The sequence below is a fragment of the Petaurus breviceps genome, unplaced genomic scaffold, assembly GCF_028583685.1.
Source record: "Petaurus breviceps papuanus isolate PSGF00001 unplaced genomic scaffold, PetGlider_PUasm1.0 174, whole genome shotgun sequence".
NCBI classification, from domain to species: Eukaryota; Metazoa; Chordata; class Mammalia; order Diprotodontia; family Petauridae; genus Petaurus; species Petaurus breviceps.
In genome coordinates, this window is record NW_027185761.1 from 69,436,173 (window position 1) to 69,456,154 (window position 19,982).

At 45.1% G+C, this 19,982-nt stretch overlaps 1 protein-coding gene across 2 annotated transcripts in view; it reads right to left on the reverse strand.

Annotated features, from left to right (window-relative positions):
• The window catches only part of AMPH (amphiphysin), a 188,166-nt gene that overhangs the window by 51,342 nt on the left and 116,842 nt on the right, over positions 1 to 19,982 (reverse strand). For both annotated transcript variants that reach the window (XM_069084385.1, XM_069084384.1), the window contains exons 4-9: positions 17,137 to 17,231; positions 11,687 to 11,782; positions 3,522 to 3,629; positions 2,744 to 2,829; positions 1,990 to 2,065; positions 1,156 to 1,238 (exon numbers count right to left, since the gene is read on the reverse strand). In XM_069084385.1, the coding sequence (XP_068940486.1) occupies positions 1,156 to 1,238; positions 1,990 to 2,065; positions 2,744 to 2,829; positions 3,522 to 3,629; positions 11,687 to 11,782; positions 17,137 to 17,231 (544 nt within the window). The remainder of the gene's footprint in view (positions 1 to 1,155; positions 1,239 to 1,989; positions 2,066 to 2,743; positions 2,830 to 3,521; positions 3,630 to 11,686; positions 11,783 to 17,136; positions 17,232 to 19,982) is intronic.

Here is a 19,982-nt window from a genome sequence, read left to right on the forward strand (position 1 = left end):
TCTATCTATCTATCTATCTATCTATCTATCTATCTATCTATCTATCTCTCTGTCTGTCTATCTATCTCTCTAATCTATCTATCTATCTCTCCATCCATCCATCTCTCCATCCATCCATCCATCCATCCATCCATCCATCCATCCATCCATCCATCCATCCATCTATCTATCTATCTATCTATCTATCTATCTATCTATCTATCTATCTATCTATCTATCTATCATCTGTCTGTCTGTCTGTCTGCTGTCTGTCTGTCTGTCTATCTATCTGGTAATAGGAACACTTTTGTGGTAGCAAAGAATTAGAAACAAAATAGATACCCATTGAATTTGAAATGACTAAACAAACCATGGTGGATGAATGTAGCAGAGACTTATTGTGTTGTAAGAAACAGTGAATAATGGGTATAGAGAAGCATGGATTTACATGTACTGATGCAGACTGAAGTCATCAGAACCAAGGAAACAACACACACAGGGAAGAAAACAAGGTACATCGAAAGACCCACCACACCCAAACACGGAAAGTGAATGTTGCAAATTACAATGAACAAACGTGGCTCTGAAGAAAAGAGGGGGGAATCCTCCAACTCCACCCATTCCTTTGCAGAGATGAGGGGGCAATGGGTGAGAAACATTGCACATGTTTCCGGCTTTTTAGATCTATTAATTAGTTTTGCTCATTTAAAAAAATAAATTTTCTTTTAAAAAATATTGGTATCACTAACTACCATCTCTAGCAAGGCTTGCTGCATCCTTCAGATACCGGTACTGTCATCTAACAGTGCACACTGAGCACCCCTAGGGATTGTCATATGCCCTGCCACTGCAGCCACAGGACCACCAGACCCTATCATCACCCCTGCCACTGGACCCTCCCTCAGAATGGGAGTTCCTTGAGAGGAGGAGCTGTCTTTTTTCTTATTTTTATTCCCAGGACTTAGCACAGTGCTATGTGCACACAGTAAGCCTTCAACACAAGCTTCCATTCACTCACTCACTCATTTATTCCTTCGTTCCTGTAACTGATGGCACATCTTCAGGATGTGACATCACAAAGGGCTTTCCAAGGGCAGGAGTAGTGTGAGCTCCATGAGCTCTTGGTGTGGGGGATGCCACAGGAATGGCCATACCTTTCAATGACCAGTCACTTACCTGGGGGCTCCCTGGATGGTGAAGGCCTTGTCTGCATGCTGCTCCCCCAGCTTGGTCATCACCTCATAAAGCTTGTGGCAGAGCTGAGGACACAGAAGGCACTTGTTCACTGGCTGCAAATTATTCTGGTCCTAACTCAAGAATCCTCATGTTTTTCTTGGAAAGCTTGTGATTGAGGAACTACACCTGGATCACAGAGCCAGTCTTTTGAGGCCCAGAGCCAGGCAGGTGGGGATGGCTGCAAGATGATAGTACTGAGATCTGAAGCTGGACGTATAATGTGCCTGGCACATAGGTGCTTAATATTCATTTTCAAAATTGACCAATCAATGGGTGTAGGCACTTGAGCAATGGCAGCAGAGTAGTCTTCCTTCTGACACTCATCTGCAGTGCTGGAGGGCCTCTGAGGGCCACTGAGGCAGCCAGAATGGTGATGCTTAAAGCTTATGCCCATGATTATTAATGATTTTTCATATGTGAAATGAAGAGTTGAGAGAGAAGACTTACCAAAATTCCTCACAGGTCTAAACCTAGGACTTTATAATCAATGTAAAGCATAGCCCCCAATATCTTTCTTACATGAGGGAGTTCTAAGAGGGGACCCAAAGGAGGGCTTGCTACATCAGGCACATCCTCTAAGTCTTCCAGACAGAGAACACTAAGATGTATGTCCCCACTGCAAACAGGCTTTGGGTAGAACAGTGAAGAATTAAGCCCAGTTAACGGAAAGATGCATGATCCCAGGCAGGGGGACCACATGCCTGCCTGTTTGCCCCAGAGAGAAGATGACTGTCCACTGTGCAATTCACTCACAGAATGATCCATGTCACTTACCAGAGCGATTTCCTTGTGAAACTTGGCCTCGAGGCTGGACACATTCTTGAAGGTATTGACATAAAATCCCACCCTTCTATTGGGAGGAAGCAAAAAGAGAAGGGAGAAGGTCTGAGAGAGAGAGGCTATTCAGGGCACTTAGAAGGGTTAAGGAAGCATCTCAGTTATTCCATCTCTATCCAGGTTTTGAAAGAAAGCAAGGGATAAAATGAAGATTTGTCTTTCTGGCTGTTTCTAATTTATTTTAAATGAAGCTTTTTTTCAAAATGTTACATTAAAATATTAATGTTGAATATCAATACAACCAACTAAACTTACCTTTTTATATATGGTATGTGCATATATACATATATTTGTTTGATCTGCAGCTTCGTAGATATAGAGAATTCCCAGTGGGGAAACTCTCTCCACCTTTGCAGATTTGTCCAGATAACTGAAAACTTGAATTCTTTCCTATAATCATACTCTCAGGAGGTGCTATATTGATCTTTTAGCCTCAATTGACTGAAAGATAACTAAAACACAGAGAGTAGGTAATTTCAGTAGATACCTATTTGTAGAAATAGGGAGTTTTTGCAAATCTCCCCAAAAGACATGTAAACCAATTAATTAATCATTAATTGATCAAAACAATAATATTAACGATTACATATCCAAGCACTGTATTAGACCCTGGGGAGTCAGAGACAAAAGTCTCTGTCCTCTTGGCACTGACATTCTATCTGGGAGACAGCATGCAGACAAATGGCTTTACCTAGACCACAATGAAGGAAGCTCTTCTTGTAAATCAATGTTGAACTCTTCAAACACTTTCTGGGCTTTTTGAAACTCTTCTTCTGCCTAGAATGAACAAAAGACTGTTTATGTCCACTTATCTAAAAATGATGGAACAATATTGATATAAAGCAACATCACGGGATAGGAGAGATTTAGGCTAGAGCTGTGTGCCAGCGTGCACACTTTGGGCCAAAGCAGTAGGCTTGTTAATTTCTTTGGTTCCCGAGATACCAAAATTGTTTTTACAAAACTCATTTAAGTCAGGTCAGGTGGTTAGATGGGGGAGCCTTCTTTGGGGTCCTGGTTCTCCTGCTTTCCATGTACCAGCTAGCCCATCAATCTGATCAGAAAGTAAAGGGTCCAACCAGAGGAGGCCTGACAGGGATCTGAAGAAAGCTTCAGTAAATTCACTTAAATTTGTAAGTGCTTAAAATTGGCCCCACTGGACATATCCCAGCCCCAAATGCAGTGTGCCTCGATGTTAGGCTAGCACATCAGACATTTTCACAGCTGAATAATGTCCTTCAGCAGCGCAGTAACAGATACTCTGAATGTCTCCAACCTAAATGCGCTAGAATGTGAGGAATAGGTTCATTTCCAACCAATGTGTTAGAAATGAGACAAAACGGGAGTCCCACAACCTGGATTCTGCCTTGGCTCTAGGCAGATCTCTGTAGCTTTGTTCCCACCCACAAAGCCAAGCAGGTCTCAAGGGAGGGCCCAGGGAGCTGCCTGGGCCTCCCAGCACATCTCACCTTTGTGATGCGACTTTCATCTCGCCTCTTGGAGCTCTGCAGAGCTTCCAGGTGGTGACGGGCACTGTCGTAATCCACCAGCTTCCTGCTCCTCTTGGCGATGCGCATCTACCAACAGAGGGAAGGGTGGCCTTTACTAAGGCAATCAAGGCCCAGTGAAACAGTGGGCCTGGACAGCTCTACCTGCAGCAGCTGGTGACCAGGGGGTGAGGAAGAGGCTGCGGCTTCCTTGAGGGTTAAGGGGCCTCCCTTTTTTGTCTTTGTCTTCCCAAGGTAGAGCATGGTAAATCCTCAGTAAAGGCTTATGGGAGTGTGTTGAATTGAAGAAGCAGATGGGAAAGAAAGGTAACAGTATCAGAGAATGAGGGATTCAGCAGTGGCTAGGTGGTGCAGTGAATAGAGCACTGGCCCTGGAGTCAGGAGGACCTGAGTTCAAATCAGGCCTCAGACACTTAGCACTTATTAGCCATGTGACCTTGGGCAAGTCACTTAACCCCAATTGCCCTGCCTTCACCCCTCCAAAAGGCAAAAAAAAAATTAGAATCAGGGATTCAGGATGCTACAGAGGCTACTCATTCATGCCATAGAGGACCAAGAATGTCCTCTGTAATATACCAGACAATGATGATCCAACCTCTGCTAGAAGACCTCCAGTAAAGGAGAAGCCACCATCTAAAGGCAGCTCATCACACTTTCAAATGATTTTAGTTATTGGGAAGATTTTCCTTTCACTATTCCTAGTTAGGAGTCTGCATGACCCTCTGGAGTCAAGTAGATCAAGACTGATCAATCCTCTCTGTGATGATCCTCCAAGTACCTGAAGACACTGACCATGTCTGCTCTAAATCTTCTCTTCTCTGGGTCTTTCAACCAGCCCTTGTACGGAATGAACTTAAGAGGATTGCCTCCTCCAGGATGATCTCAAGTCAACCAAAGTCCTTCCTAAAGCTTGCTGTCTAGCTCTAAATCAAAGCTCTAGCAGTAGACTGACCAGAGAACTAGACTGTTGGTCTTGCTAGCCCCAGACACTATGCTTCTCTCAGATTAAAATCACATTAGATTTTTTGACTGCCATGATCATTTCATTAACTCATATTGGGTTTGTAGTGCACCAGGACCCCTAGATATTTTTCAGGCGCCCCTTTGCCTAGCCATGCCTTTCATATATCATCCCTGTGAAGCTGATTTTTTTTAACCCAATTACTCTCAAGTTGTATGACTTTAATCGACAGAAAATGACCCCTATGAAACTGGAAATTGTCATGCCTTTGCATATTGACCTCTGTCCAGTAGAGGAAGCTGTCTGAGGGCAGGACGTGTCATGTCCCCATTTCCTAGCACAATGCTTGCTACCCACAGATAGTAAGCACTTAGCAAACGTTTGATCATTTGAGTAGATGAAGTCTGTAGGTGTTTGTTTGTTTGTTTGTTTGCTTTTCACACTGAGATCTGGGTTGAGAAAAATGAGGTAATAAATAACTGGAGATCCAGGTTCTAGTCTCCAACATGTGCCTCCGGTAGACACATTACGCCATGTCTATTGAGAAAGTGTTCCCTTCCCATATCATGTGAAGGCAAGGTGTGATCTAGGACCATGACCTAGGGCTGGTGAGGGCAGGAAGACTGACAAGTTGATGGATGGCAATGAGCCAACCTCCATCCTTTCGCATTTTCCCACAGACCCTCCTCAGCCAATCCAGACCCTCCTTCTCAACCTCCTGCTACTCCTAGTTTCTGCCCTCACTCTTCTCTTCCCACCTTCTGAGCACACCCAGCCAAGGCTAATGAAGGGGAGCTTGGTGGCACAAGATCGCAGATGCAAAGCAGGAGGTTCCCTTAAAGTTCATCTAGTCTGACATTTACAAAGAGGAAACTGAGGCCCAGGGAGGGAAAGTGATTTGCCTAGAATCACACAGATGGGGAGGAGCAGGGCAGGGATTTGAATCCAGAACTCATGCCTCCAAATGTAGTATACTTCCCCAGCTGCTCCCTCTCCACAACTATACCCAAATATAAGACATGGGGTTAAACTGGGAGTGCAAATGCTAGAGACCACTTAAACCTAAAACAGCATTGGTGGTGAGGCCAGAAAGAGACTCATCTTTCGTAACATGTCTACTGGGACTTCAAGGAATCTGAATGGGCATTGTCTCCTGCAAAGAAGCCCCCTCAAGTGGTTTCCTGACAGTGACAATGGCACCAACAGTCCCATTCCTGAAAATACTTACGAAGGCCTTCCCTGCCTTCTGAGGCTGCAGGACGTTCCTTCAACCATTCTTGGTGATGACCTGCTTTCATTCTTTGAGGGAGGATTTGATTTTTGAAAGTAACTGAAAAGGACTCAGAACCAAGTCTGATTAAGACGGTGGGAGATCACACCAGGGTCTATTGTTTGTGAGTAAAAAACAAAGTGGGACTATGAAATAATCTCCTTTTTGTTTGGCTTGCAAAGCAGCTCTAAAGTCCATTTACAAAGGAGATCTGTACACACTGTGTAGGGGTAATACCAATGGAATAAGTACCAAGGGTACTACTTTGATGAGGTTTATAGGTTCATAGACAGAGAGCTGGAGGAGGGTGAGAGGCCATCTAGTCCAACCCTATCACTATGCAGATGAGAAAACAGACCCAGGGCAGTTGAGTAACCTGCTCAAGGTCATAGAACAGTGAGTGCTGGAGGCAGGATTCAAATCCAGATCCTCTGATTCTAACTGAGTTTGGATTCTACTGTACCAAGCTTGGCTCCTCCTCTTGGCAGAATCAAATCACAAGCTGGGAAGGAATTCAGGGCCTGTCTTGTCTAATCTGTACTTGGAAAAATAAGCCTACTATGAGACACTTGACTCCTGGTAACCCAGTCTTTCCTCAAAGGTCTTCAGTGAAGGAGAATTCACTACCTCCCAATGTGTCCTATTTCCCCACTATATAGTTTTAATTAGTAAGAACTTTTCCCTCATAAAGAAAAGAATGCCTCAAGAGGGAGTGGGATGCCCCTTCTTAGAGGTCTGCAAGTGGTGGCTGGATGTCCACTTATGGGGAGCATTATTGTGGGGTGTCAGTTTTCTCTATGGCTCAGACTAGAAGGCCAACAAGGTCACATTCAATTTCACATTCTGTGATTCTATGAATTCACAGAAAGCACAGCGGGGTGGGAAATTGACCTCTCTGTGACTTCCACCCACAATGCCAAGTTCTGACCTCTACAGCCAAATGAAATGTTTCACATAACAGCCCTGAAAAAACTGGAAGAAGGTTATTCTGCCTCCTGCCCCCTTAGTCTTCTTTCCTTCTGGATAAACAGACCTTCAATTGACCCTTGTGGGTCATGGACTCAAAGCCCCTTAACATGCTGGCTACCCTCCTCTGATAGTTTCCAGTTTACCAATGTCCTCTTTCCATATCAATGCCTAGCACTGATGGGTGGCCTGACCGGGGCAGAGGGCAAGGGCCCCATCACCTCCTTCTTTTCAGGTCCTCTGCTACTCTTAACGCCTTCCACAGTGGCCTTGGTTGACTCGGTGGCCATATTTTACTGCTGATTCACGATGAGCCATTCATTTAGAACTCTCCAATTATTTTCAGAAATAATGTCATCTACCCATGCCTTCTCTGTTTTATCCTTGGGATGCTGATTATTTTAAAATCAAACCTAAGACTTGACACTTATCCCAATGCATTTCCCCTCATTTGTACTTCGTTTTTTACTTCGTTCTTTCCTAAAATCCGTTTCATCGGCTCAGCTTCCCATCTTTCATTCTAAGGCCTCCTTCAAAGCATCCCCCATCTAGGGCAGGGGTCAGGCAATGTTATCTTACTTTTTACAGGAAGCACTCAGCTTTCTCCTTCAGTCAAGCTCAATTAAAACTCCTTGGCATTTCCATCTGCTCAGAAGCCTTCTGCCACAAATGAGCCTGTTTAAAAGGAAACCACCAATAGCTGCCCATTGGCAGAATGCATCTTGGCACGCCCCCACCAAGACATGTTTAGTGGCCAGTGCCCAGGAGCCAAGACAGGCTCTCAGTGACCTTTGCCAAGATGTGCTGCCGGCTGTCCCCGGCTGCACCAGGCTGCTGACCAGTCTGTTCTATTTGAAAATACAGAATTGGTTGTTGCTTGCCTTATCCCACAAAGCTGAGCTTCCCATCTGGCAGAGCAAGGCAGCCCTGAGGAGCCCTGAGTCACTGTCCTTACCCATGGACTGGAATAAATATTGTGAAAGTTGCCTGAGGTTTCAGCAGCATGTTCCCCGTTGATTGCAATGGGAATCATGGCGTTGGCTTTTGAAAAATCTCCACTCAGGATCTTGAAGTCCTAATTCTTTGCCACACCTCCAGCCCACTCATTTGCTCTGCTCCAATTCAATCACTGTGTAATTAGTAAGACTTCAGCCTGTTGTGCATAATCATTGATAGGTACACTTGTGGTATTATTTCAAACAATCCACCATTGAAGCTATGTTCTCTCCCTCTGCTGACACAGATAGAGGCCCCTCCAACAAGACCAAACAGCTTCATGAAAGACTGAAGGTGACAAAAGCTATTTCTTGGCTGTCAAGGTCTGGGTGGCACACCTCTATACATTCGCATAGTTTGGCATAGGAATTAAATGGATTTGGGGATGGGGTCCATGACACCTGGGAAGGCTCGAGTATGTGAACACGGAACTCTTAGGTGCTATTTGTCATGGGCAGTTTGGTTCTAAGAATCTATTGTTACAGAGACAGCTCAGCTCAGTGATTGGCCTCAGAGACAGGAAAGTCTGTGTTCAGGTCCTGCTTTTGACACATATTGTCTGTGTGACCCTGGACAAGTCACCTAATATCTCCATACTCTAGGCAATTTAGAGAATCAAAGTCAGAGATCAGTTCAGCTCCTGATCTGCACGGGGAGAAGTTTCCCTACTGTGAAGTCCTCATATTAATGAAAGCAAGCAAAAACTATTGTGGAAAGCAAAGCAAGCCATCTCTAGGCTACAGGATGGGAGAAGGGTGGGGATCTTGAGGAATGTCTCTCATGGCACGGAGGCAATGTGGGTCTGTGGAGAAAACATGGGATTTAGACTCAGACAAGCAAAATCCCAGCTGGGCCACTTCCTTTCTGCGTAACATAGGGCAAGTGAGTCCTCTCCCTCTGGGGTTCAGGGGGGTAAGAGAGGATTAGGCTATGGCCTTATTTGACTCTGCTCTGTGATTGATGAGCTGGGCCAGAAACCCACCCAGAGTCCAATGGGGACCCCATTACGGCCACCGCAGGATCCACTGATGCTCTGCTCTAAACAAGGTGGGTATGGAGTCCCCAGATCGTCCCCAGCTCAGCTGCAGTGAATGACGACAGCCTGATGTGTGCGCGGCATTTGAAGAGGGGAGAGGAGGTGACATGTGGGGAGGGAGGGAGGGAGGAAGGCAGGGGTGAGTAACGAATGAAAGTGGAAAGACTGACTCAACTCTTACTATATGCCATGTGCTCCGCTAAGAAAAACACAGAGAAAAGCGAGACAGCCCCTGCCTTCAGGGAGTTTATGTTCTAACAAGGTGAGAGCAGGCTACCACGCGGCGCTGTATCCGCCGGGGAGTCTATATGCGCACAGAAGGTCCAACCCTCCGACTCTGAGCAGGATCTTCCCAGGCTTTTCTGAGAACAGACAGGACAAGGCTTCCATCGGAGGCTGCGCAAGCCCTGCTTTCCTGCGCTTTGTATGCATTTCCTACCTCAGGAGGATTGCTAACACAGCTACTTAACCTAGGTAGACAAGGCTGGGTTTCCTGCCCTAGCGCTCCCTCTGGTGGCGATGTCGATAGGCATCAAATGTCTAAAAGGCAGAAAAGGAGGTCACAGATTTAGAGCCAGGAGAATCGCCTGGGAGGCTGTTTAAGCCAAGCCTCTAATTTTATAGAAGAAACTGAGACTCAGTGAGATTAAGTGATTTACCCGAGGTCTCAGAGGCAGGAAAAGCAGAGCCAGGGTTTGAATCCAGGGCCTCCAGTTTTAAGTCCAATGCTTCTTCTATGGAGAAGAATTGAGGAGAATGTGTAATTCATCCTCTAGACAATTACCCTGCTGGATTATCAAGGCTTAGTGCTTAGTGCACGGTGGGTGCTTAATACGAGCCTATTGACCGATTTATTGATATCCCATAAGGTGGCTGCATTGACCCTTAAGCGATCTATCCAGAGCTAGGAATAATGAGCATGGAATTAAATGGAGGAGGTAGGGTGGGGAATCTCCACTAAAACCTTCTCCTGATGCCTCATCATGGAGCAGAACTGACTTTGGATTCTCAAGAGCCATCCCCCAGAAATTCAAGATCTGGTGGGATCTACCAGCCTAGAAAAGCTTCCAGAATTGACTTACAGATGACCTAATGTCAGATATCATGTGGATCATTCTAGCTAAGCTAGCATAAGGAAGCAGTTAGGTGGCTCAATGGGTAGAACACTGGGCCTGGAGTTAGGAAGACCTGAGTTAAAATCCAGATCAGACTCTCACTTACTGTGCGACCCTGGGCAAGTCACTTAACCTCTGTTTGCCTTAATCCACTGAAAAAAGAAATAAAAAACCATTGTAGTATCTTTGCCAAGAAAACCTCATGGACCATACTGTCCATGGGGTCATAAGGAGTCAGACATGACTGCAGATCACCACCAACAAATTAGCAGAGGCTCACCACAGATCCATTGATGTTGGCCTCCTGCCTATTTTATGAATGAAGACCCTCCACCTCTTGGCTCTAGACATTCCCTGTAGCGATCCCTTCATTCCTGGAAAGTCCACCTTCCTCTACTCCAAGCACTGCCCTCCCTGCCTTCCTTGAAGTCCCAACTAAAATCTCACCTTCTATAGGAAGTCTTCCAACTTCTAGTACCTTCCTGCTGTCAATTATTGCCTCTTTTATATGATTTGCTCGGTATACATTTGTTTGAATGTTTTCTATTAGACTGTAAGCTCCATGAAGCCAAGGATTGTCTGTTTCCTTTTTCATATTCCAATGCTTAGCAAAGTGCCAAGTACACAATAGGTACTTACTAAATGTTTATTGATTGATTGAAAACTTTGTCACTGGAGAATAAATCTTTTGGCCACAGCAACCAATGAAACTCTCTACTAAGGAATGGTAATGGTTGGAATATGGGGAGTGGAGACCATACTAAGATATGCTTTAAAGAAGGTAGTAGCCACACTCCTTGAAGTCTTGGCATCCTTTGTGAGCCATTATGCTTTCCTTTTACTGTCTGTAAGGGCTGCATGGACCTGTGACTGTCAATGGCACCCATCCAAGATGGTAGAATTCTGGATAGAAAGGCCAGTGTCTATGTGACTTCCTTTGGGTCACTCCCCAGCAAGTGTTTTTTTTTTCAATATGTTTTTTTCAACATATGAAAACACCAAGGAAGAGGAGTCTGGTACCAGTGGCCCAGTCTTGAATACACTCATCTCCTTCACCCCCCCACCCCCATCTCCAACTAATTTCAATCTACTTACCATTTGTGTGCAGAGTGTCTCAGGGTGAACAGAGCATTAACTCAATTTAAAAGATAATAATTGGGAGTTTACATTGTGGGTGCTGTGATCAGCCTAACCACAGGCTCAGTTCTAGAGCTGGAAAGGACCTCAGAGGTCATTTAGGCTAGCTACCTTACTTTACAGAGGGGGAAACTGAGGCTCAAATGGGGGGATTGCCCAAAGTCAAACTGGCAGTAAGGGACAAAGCCAGAATGTGAACCCATGTGCTTGGTCGGAGTCTAAATCCAGCCCTCCTTCCATGGAGAAGAGGGGGGAAAAGGAGCATAAATAATTCATGAGAGAGGTAACAATCTTGCTAAATTATAGGCACTTAATAGCAAGGCAGTGTGGTATAGTGGGTAAGGCACTGACTTGGTGTATGGTTTTATGCTTCTGGGTTCAAAAAGCCCCTCTCAAGCTGCTGAAGCTCCAGGGAATGAACTGAAGGAGAAAATGAGATTTCCTGAGCCACAGATACTGTAAGCTGTCACTGGGCAGGGGCCCTGAGCTGGAGGCAATTCCTGCCTTTCGTGCTTTGCCTTGGAGGACATGGTCTGTTTCTTCCCTTTCTGCCCCCTCCTCCTATCCCGCCCCATCATACTTCTTTCCCCTTGGATCAGGAGCCATTTCATTCCTCCTCCCCCTTAGGAAAACAGGGTGCAGTACTTTGATGTCAGGAAACTGGCCCAGGTATGTATCCAGGGTGAGTAAGGACCCGTCCACTAGTTTCTGGTGGAAGTCTTCCCAGAGCACATCACATTTCTGAAAGAGAGAGAGAGAGAGAGAGAGAGAGAGAGAGAGAGGGGTCAAGTCAGATTGTTCTAATTGGATTCCTCTCACACAACTAGAATCAGGGGAAACATATCTGAAAGAACCTGGGAAAGAACTGCTTAAGAATAATTTCTCCAGATGCTAGAATGCTACACCTTAAAAAAAGATATGGATAATTTAATAGTGCAATTCATTTTAAACACTTTTGGGCTACCAGTTCCCATATATAATTCAATGCATCTAAGATGTCAGACAGAGAAAGGGGGCTTCTAAGCCTTCTGAATTCCAAAACAACTTGGCAGTTTATAAAGCAATTTCCTCACTTTCTCCAAGCTACTCCTGTCAGTCTGGTGGGGGTACAATTACTGTGCCCATTTTACAGATAGAGAAGCTGAGACTTAGAGGGTTCAAGTGATTTGTTAAAGGTGAGTGACAGAACTGTGATTCTGACCTAGGTCTTTGACTTCCTGGTGCCCTTACCATGGCCCCATACCACCTTTCTTTCTTTTAAAATTACATTTTGTCTGATATAAAAAAACCAGAAGCCTCAGAAAGGGTTGGGATCATCCAGCATGGCTTCTCTGGTAAGGAAGACAGCAAATGAAAACAGCTGAATAGCTCCTCTCAAGGTGTTCTTGGAGGTCAGTCACAGCCATCTTGGCCAACAGAGAGCCCTTTGTAGAGGATGACCCAGAGGGTCAGAGCTACAGCTGGGAGAGGGAAAGATGTGTATGTGGGGGAGGGGAGCAGGGGACAGGGGTTGCTGATTGAATTGAGCAGGGTCTTTCATGAACTCATTTTGACAGATGGGGATGCAGGATGTCCCTCAGTCCCACATCGCAACAAAGGGATAGCTCCCTTTAATGTTCTCGAACTGATTGGGTGCTCAAATAGAGACAAATGGATGGAGTGTTAGACCTGAAGCTAGGGGGACCTGGGGTCAAATCCAACCTCCAGACACTAGTGCATGACCATGGACTAGTCACTTACATTTACCGGGCTTCAGTCTCCTCATCTGTAAGATGGAGTTGGGACTCAATGACTTTTCCTTAAGTTTCCTTTAAGCATTAGAACACAGATCCTTTGCTGGGAGTTGACAAAAAGATATATTCTGATAACTGTATTTCAACATAAGTGGTTTCCAATGTATTTTTTTCATTTTAAAAACATTATTCTGAGAAGAGGTACATGGATATTAGTGTCCCACCAAAGGAGTCCATGACACAATAATTATAACAGCCAGCATTCACATAGTATTTTAAAATTTACAAATCACTTTACATATATAATCTGATTTGATTTTCACAGCCACCCTGTGAGGAAGAGGGTGTTATTTTCTTCATTTTTAGATGAAGATACCGAGGCAGGTAGAGGTTAAGTGACTTGCCCAGGGTCACACAGTAATTAAGTGTCTGAGGCCAGATTTGAACTTAGGTCTTCATGTCTCCAGGTCTGCTGTGCCACATAGACACATAACACAAAACATGGTCAAGACCCCCGGGTCTCTGAATTTCTACACCCATTCCTGTGGCACAGTAAAGGATGCAGATGTGGGCTAAATTGAACCCTCTGGAGACAGTGCAGATAGAAGGAGTGCTTTCATTCCATGCACCTTCACAGTAGCTGATCTTCAGAGTTCTATGGCCCCATATAGAACATAGAACAGTAGGGGCTCAGAGCTCATTTCAGAAGGCATGTCTTTGTCATGGAAATCCACATATATTTACTCAGCCAGGTCTAACATTATAGGATCCATAGAGACAAGTACTTGCTTCCCTTCCTCCTTTAAAAAGAGCAAATCTCATTCTCGCTAATGATGCCTCACCTTTATCTTGGCCTCTCCAAAGATGCTGCTGTGCCAGTGTGTTCTTAAACCACCCACAGCAGTCAGGGAGCTCAGGCAGGAATGAAAGGTATTTAACAACTGAATTTGCAAATGATGTGTGTCTGGAGGCCAGCTTTTGCCAAATTCATATCCTGGAATTTTCCACAAGCTGGAATGGAGCCTGAAAACTCTTGCCACAGTCATGAGTTTCTTGTTTCATTGCATCTGTCAACCTTTCCTGAGGATCAAGGTCATTTGAATGGCAGGATTTCAAAGGAAGGCAGACTGTCGACAGCAAGACTCAGCTTGGTCCCTTACAGTGCCCCCAGAACTCTGGCTGCCATCGGAAAATGCTCTAGGGTGCACGTTAGAGTTGGCATTCCATTTGAGGTCAAGAAAATGACAGTTGTCAGGGGCCTCCCTTGATGTTATTAAAACCCCAAATTGAAGACATCCTTCTCACTTCCCTTTGACAAATGCTTCCTCCATGCCTAGAAGGCACATGATACTGGGACAATACCTTGGTGCTGGTGGTGCTAAGAAAAAGGAGAATTGATTAAACCTTCACTTACAATTTAGAAAAAAGCAGAGGGGTAAGACATGAAGACACATGCCTGATAGCAGAAACTTGGAAGATACAAAGAAAGAGCAGAGGAGGGAAAATTTCTACCAGGAAGAGGTCAAGTATTCAGAAAAGGCTTTGTGGAGAAGTTATCACTTGAACTAACTTTTGAGGGGTCAGAGATCCCCCATCTGGAATGGATCTCAGAGGCCACATCCATCAAGGTTAAGTGACTTGTCAAAAATCACACAGGTATTAAGTGTCAGAGCTAAGATTTGAACCCAGTTCTTCTGACTCCAGAACTAGAGCTTTTTTCACTGTAGAATTCTGCCTCCCTTGTCCAGGAGATCATCATAAAGGTCTGAAACAGGTCAGTAGCAGTGGGACTAGAGGGAAGGAGTAATTGCAGAGTATCTCAGAGGCAAAACAGATGGGATTTGGTGACTTGATGGCACACAAAGTTTTAAAGATGGAATAGAAGATGCCTTGATGTACCAAGCTGAGTGACTTAGAGGATGCTGCCATCTTTGCCAGACAAGGAAGAGGCTGGCTTCATAGACAATGGTGGGAATTCCTTCTTAAATGTGCTGAGTCAGAGATGCCAGAGGATATCAAGGTAGAAATGCTTTGCAGGTGCTTGGGAAGGTGGGTCTGGAGCTTGAGGTCAATGTCAAGGTTGGAAATATAGCATTGTCAGTCATGCACATCCAAGCTGGAACTGAATCTGTCAAAGTGTCCCAGATGACCATGTGGGAGACAGGGAGGGATGAACTAAATGGCCAAGATGGAGCCTGGAAGGATGCTTGCATTTAGTGGGGAGGAGGAGGAATGAAATCAGCAAAGCAGCCAAGCCTCACCAGCCTCTTTCTCGACAGCCTTCAGGGCTGGCCTGACTCCCTGGGGGAGGAGACAGCTGTCTCTGGGCTACAATTTGGGGATCCAGGAAATGAACAAACCAGCAAATACACATCTCTTCAACTACCAGCTGATGTATGAAATCCCTCTAAATACTGAGGAAATCTTTTATTCCATTAAGCCCTGGGAAGGATGACATGGACTGAAATTCACATAAGGCATAAATGACTAGAAACAGACTCTTTCCATTTTGATGGGAGTACAGAGGCAGTGGAGAGGGTTTTTGAGGTCCAAGGACTGGAAAAGGAAAAACTAATAGCGAAAAGCCCAAAGGAAGGATGTGCTAGGACAAAGAGGCAAGGAAAAATGTTTAATAGAAGGGATGTGGAGTCAGGGAGGTGTGGGTTTAAACCCTTCTTTTGGCACTGGCTAGCTGTGTGCCCTCTGAGCCTCAGACAGTAAATTGACTAGCATTGATTAAATATCTACTATGTGTTCAAGGCACTGGGGCTACAAAGAAAGGTGAAAGATGGTCTCTATTCTCAAGGAGCTCAGGATCTCTGAAAGCAGCTAGGTAGAAATGAAATACCCAGCAGGGTAAATTTGAGATAATCTCAGAGGCAAGGTGCCAGGATTAGGGGGATTGGGACAAATAAAACAGACCCTGCCCTAAAGAAATGGGTGTTTTACAAGGAAGGGCAGGGGATGTGACACATGCAGGTAGATACAAAGTCCAGCCAGGGAATATAAAGTCACTTCAAGGAGAGAGCACCAAAGACTGGGAGAAATCCATCAAAGCCCAGGGCACAGACTGACATCTGAGCTGTGCTCTGAAGCAAGAAGGTGATGGTGCACAGAGGGGTGAAGAGGGAATGAGGGCATGGGGGCCAGCCACGGGTAGGCACAGGTGGGTTGGGAAATGCAATATTGTGCATGAGGAATAGCTATCTGCCCATTTGAACAGAAGAGAGAATGCACAAAGGCAAGAGATGCAAACCAAGGCCAGAGAGGTAGGCAGGAGACAGAGTGTGGAAGGCTTTCCATGCCAGGCTGAGGATCTTGTATCCCAGGCTGAAGTCAATAGGAACCAGTGCCGGTTTTTGAGTAGGGATGTGGTGGGGTCAGATCTGTATTTTAGGAATATACAAGTGGTAGCTATATGAAAGATGGAGTGAGGAGAGATTGGGAGGAGGGAGATCAATTAAAAAGCTATTGCAATAGTCCAAGCAAGAGGTGATGGAGTGGGGATGGATAGAGTAAGGGGATAAACATTTCTATGGCACACACAACTTCCTAGTCGTTCACTGTGCTAACATTTTTACAAATATTATCTCATTTGGACCTCACAACAACTCTTCGAGGCTGATGCTATTATTATCTCTATTTTACAGATGAGGAAGTGAAGGCAGATAGAGGTTAAGTGCCCAGTCACATAGCTAGTAAGTGTCTGAGGTGGATTTGAACTCAGGTCAGGTGCAACACTTGATAGAGTGCACCACCAAATTGCCTGCTAATGAGGGCTTGAACCAGGACGGTGGCTTTGGGAGTGGAGGTAAGGGGATGGATATTGTGAGGGGACAACTGACTTCACTTGACAATTGATTGGATATGGAGAGTGGGGGCTCGGCAGAGCCAAAGATGGCTCTGAGGTTGAAAACTTGGAAGGATGGTGATTCCTTAGGTGGAGATGTAGAAGTTTGGAGGATGGATGAGTTTTGTGGGAGGAGAAATCACAAGCTCTCTTTGGGACATGTTAAGTTTGAGATGCCTACATTCAGGGAGAAATGTACCGAAAACTCGGAGAATAGCATAACACAGAGAAAGAAATATATTTTATTCTGAAGATGAAAAATGATGCTGAACCTCTGGCTTCCTTCCAGAGCCATTGAGAGTCATCTTCATGTCCCAGAAAGCTGGGAATGGTCTAGACTGAGTTCCCCTGCACTGCCTTCTAGGCTAATTGTTTCCTGTGATCATTGAAGACCCCGGATGGTCAGAGTAGGCTGGAGGGCCTCCTCCTGCACTCATAGCTGGTGAGGTGTGTTTGGGGTGCTGCCCCAGGCTCCCCTCTGGAGCCTGCTCCCTCCCTCTCACAACTCTCACCTCGCCCACCATCTTCACGTCCTCACGGCCATACCAGTCTGGCTCGTAGACTTCGTGGAGCGACTCTGTCAATTTCATCGAGGCCTCTTGCATGCCTATTGGGTGAAAAAAAGGACAAATGTTTTCAAGGAAAGTTTCACCGTGTCTGCCCACCCTGAGTTTTTGGAAATAAGATAAAAATCCTGAATAGTTGCTGTTTCCTTAAGCAAGCATTATTCGGAAAGAATCCTGATAATATTCCAAGGGGACAGGACTGAGGTGGCATAAAAGTTATAGTGCTATACTTGAATCAGAGAGACTTGGGCTCAAATCCTACTTCAGACCCCTTACAGCCCTGTTACCTTGGGCACGTCACTTCACTCCTCTGAGACTCATTTTCGTTCTCTGTAAAATGGGGACAACATAGGGCCAACTTCTCACTGTCATTGTAAGCATTAAATGATGTTATTCATGTAAAATTACCTGCTGACTTCAGAGATCTCTGCACATTTCAGCTTCTTTGGCATCTTGGATGGGCTCCAAGTGCTCATTCTTTAATTAATTCCTTAACGCTATTCCAAGCTAAGGTCTCTTTTGGAGGCCGAGATAACTAACTTGTGCTTGATTTTCTATTCACCGAGCTCAGAGAATTTAGATCTGGGAAGGACCTTAGGAGTCACCTGGCTCAGACCCCTGGGTTGGCAGTAGAGGCTAGGAGAGAGATCATGACTCACTCATTGTTAGCAGCAGGGGAAGCATTTGAACCCAGGTTCTGGAAGTCTAATGTGTGATGTTGCCTCAAGCCAACACTGGGGGCAAGACTGGGGCCAACGATTCACTACAACTCATTATCTTCATTCATCTCAGAGGGTGCACCAATGGCAAAAATATCTCAAGACAAAATGAATCCTGATCTGCTTTAATTACAACAATAAACCATGCATCAGTTTGAAGAAGACGGGGAGTCAGTGGAGACAAAATCATCCCCACGTGAACATTCTGCAGAGCTGCGATGCTTTGTGCTAAAATAAATTAAGCCAAAAGAAAGGACAGGAGGGTCATCACTTTAGGCAGAGGGAGCATCGAGGATGCCTAGCCCCATGTTGGCATTCCAGAGGTGAGGAAACTGAGGCCCAGAGGCCTTGAATGACTCCCCCAAAGTCACAAAGCAGTGATGGTGAAGCCTGGATTTGAACCCAGAACATAGGACCATAGATTGAAAATTGGAAGAGACTCTTAGAGTTCATTTTATCTAACTCCTTTTCTTCACAGAGGAGGGAACTGAAGTCCAGTCAGGGTGACTTTCCCAAGGTCACACTGACAAGTGGAAATGCCAGGATTGGAACCTAGGCTCTCTGCCTCTAAATCCAGTCACATTTCTAATTCACATTGTTACCATTTATTTTACATGAGAATCACACACTGATGTTCAGAGAGCTGGAGTTCTCCAGTCCTTTCTGAAATGTTGAAAACTTTTGCTGAGTTCACTTCTAGCAGCTTGAATGACCACTTGGTGGATCAGAGTGGGCGACTTTTTTTTTTTACCTGAAGCTTCATTGGCTTCTTACCTCCTTTGAAATTTATGGTTCTGTGAGTTAGCAAGCCTCCAAATTGGAACTTCTATTGGAAAGTGACTCTTCACGTCCTCAACTGAACATTAATTAAAGAAATAGATGGTGGGCCTGATCCCCCAACCCAGATCTCAGGGCAGGCATAAAAAAAAACAGTGCCAGGACCAGCATCCCACATCCCAAGTCTCCCTGTCTCCTGCAGCTCCCTAGAATCTCCAAGATGAACAATAAACTCAGAGAAGTCACATATCTTGTCAAAAGTCACACAGGCAGTAAGTGACAAAACCAGGATCTGAACCAAGTTTTCCAAACTAAATAACCACAGCTCTTTCTACTAGATGACTCCAGAAAAAGGGTAGGCCGGTGGTACATAGACCATAGGACCTGAAATCAGGAAGACTACTCTTCTGAGTTCAAATCTGGCCTCAGACACTTACTAGTTGTGTGACCCTGGGCAAGTCACTTAACCCTGTTTGCCTCAGTTTCTTCAATGAGCCGGAGAAGGAAATGTCCAACCAGTATCTCTGCCAAGAAAACCTCAGACACGACTGAAATGAATGAACAGCAACAACAAAACTCCAGAAAAAGGTGACTCGGCGATGAGAATACTTAAAACCCTGTAACACCAGTTAGTTAACAAGCATTTATTTTATTTTTTAAGCAATTGGGGTTAAGTAACTTGCCCAAGGTTACACGGCCAGTTATTTTTGTGTGGGTGTTAAGTATCTGAGGCCGAACTGATCCCGGGTCCTCCTGACTCCAGGGCCGGCGCTCTTACTCACTGTTCTTCCTAGCCTCCCCTTAACAAGCATTTATTAAGCTTCTACTACATGCCAGACTCTCTGTTAGTACTGGGAGTACAAAGAAAGGTAAAATACAGTCCCTACCCTCAAGGAGCTCCCAGTCTAATGGAGGAAACAACCTGCAAACAACTCTGTGCCAACAGGATAAACTGCGAAGATCCTGGAATTAGGAGGGCTCAGGAAAGGCTCCCTGGAGGAGATGGAAAATGGAAGAAGCAGTAGGAAGGGGAGCTCACATCTCGGTGAGGAGGCACAGCAGCTCATGAGGCTGGGCTTGACAACAGCTTGACAGTGGGCTGCAAATCTCAGCAGCCAACTAAAGAATGTGAGAAAATCTTGGAAAACTGTCATCTGTCCTTGGGCTGAGCAAACACGACTGGAATCCAGGTTTGAAGCCAGGAAAAAACACACGATAAATTATCTACCCATCCTTCTTTCTTTTTCTTTCTTTCTTTCTTTCTTTCTTTCTTTCTTTCTTTCTTTCTTTCTTTCT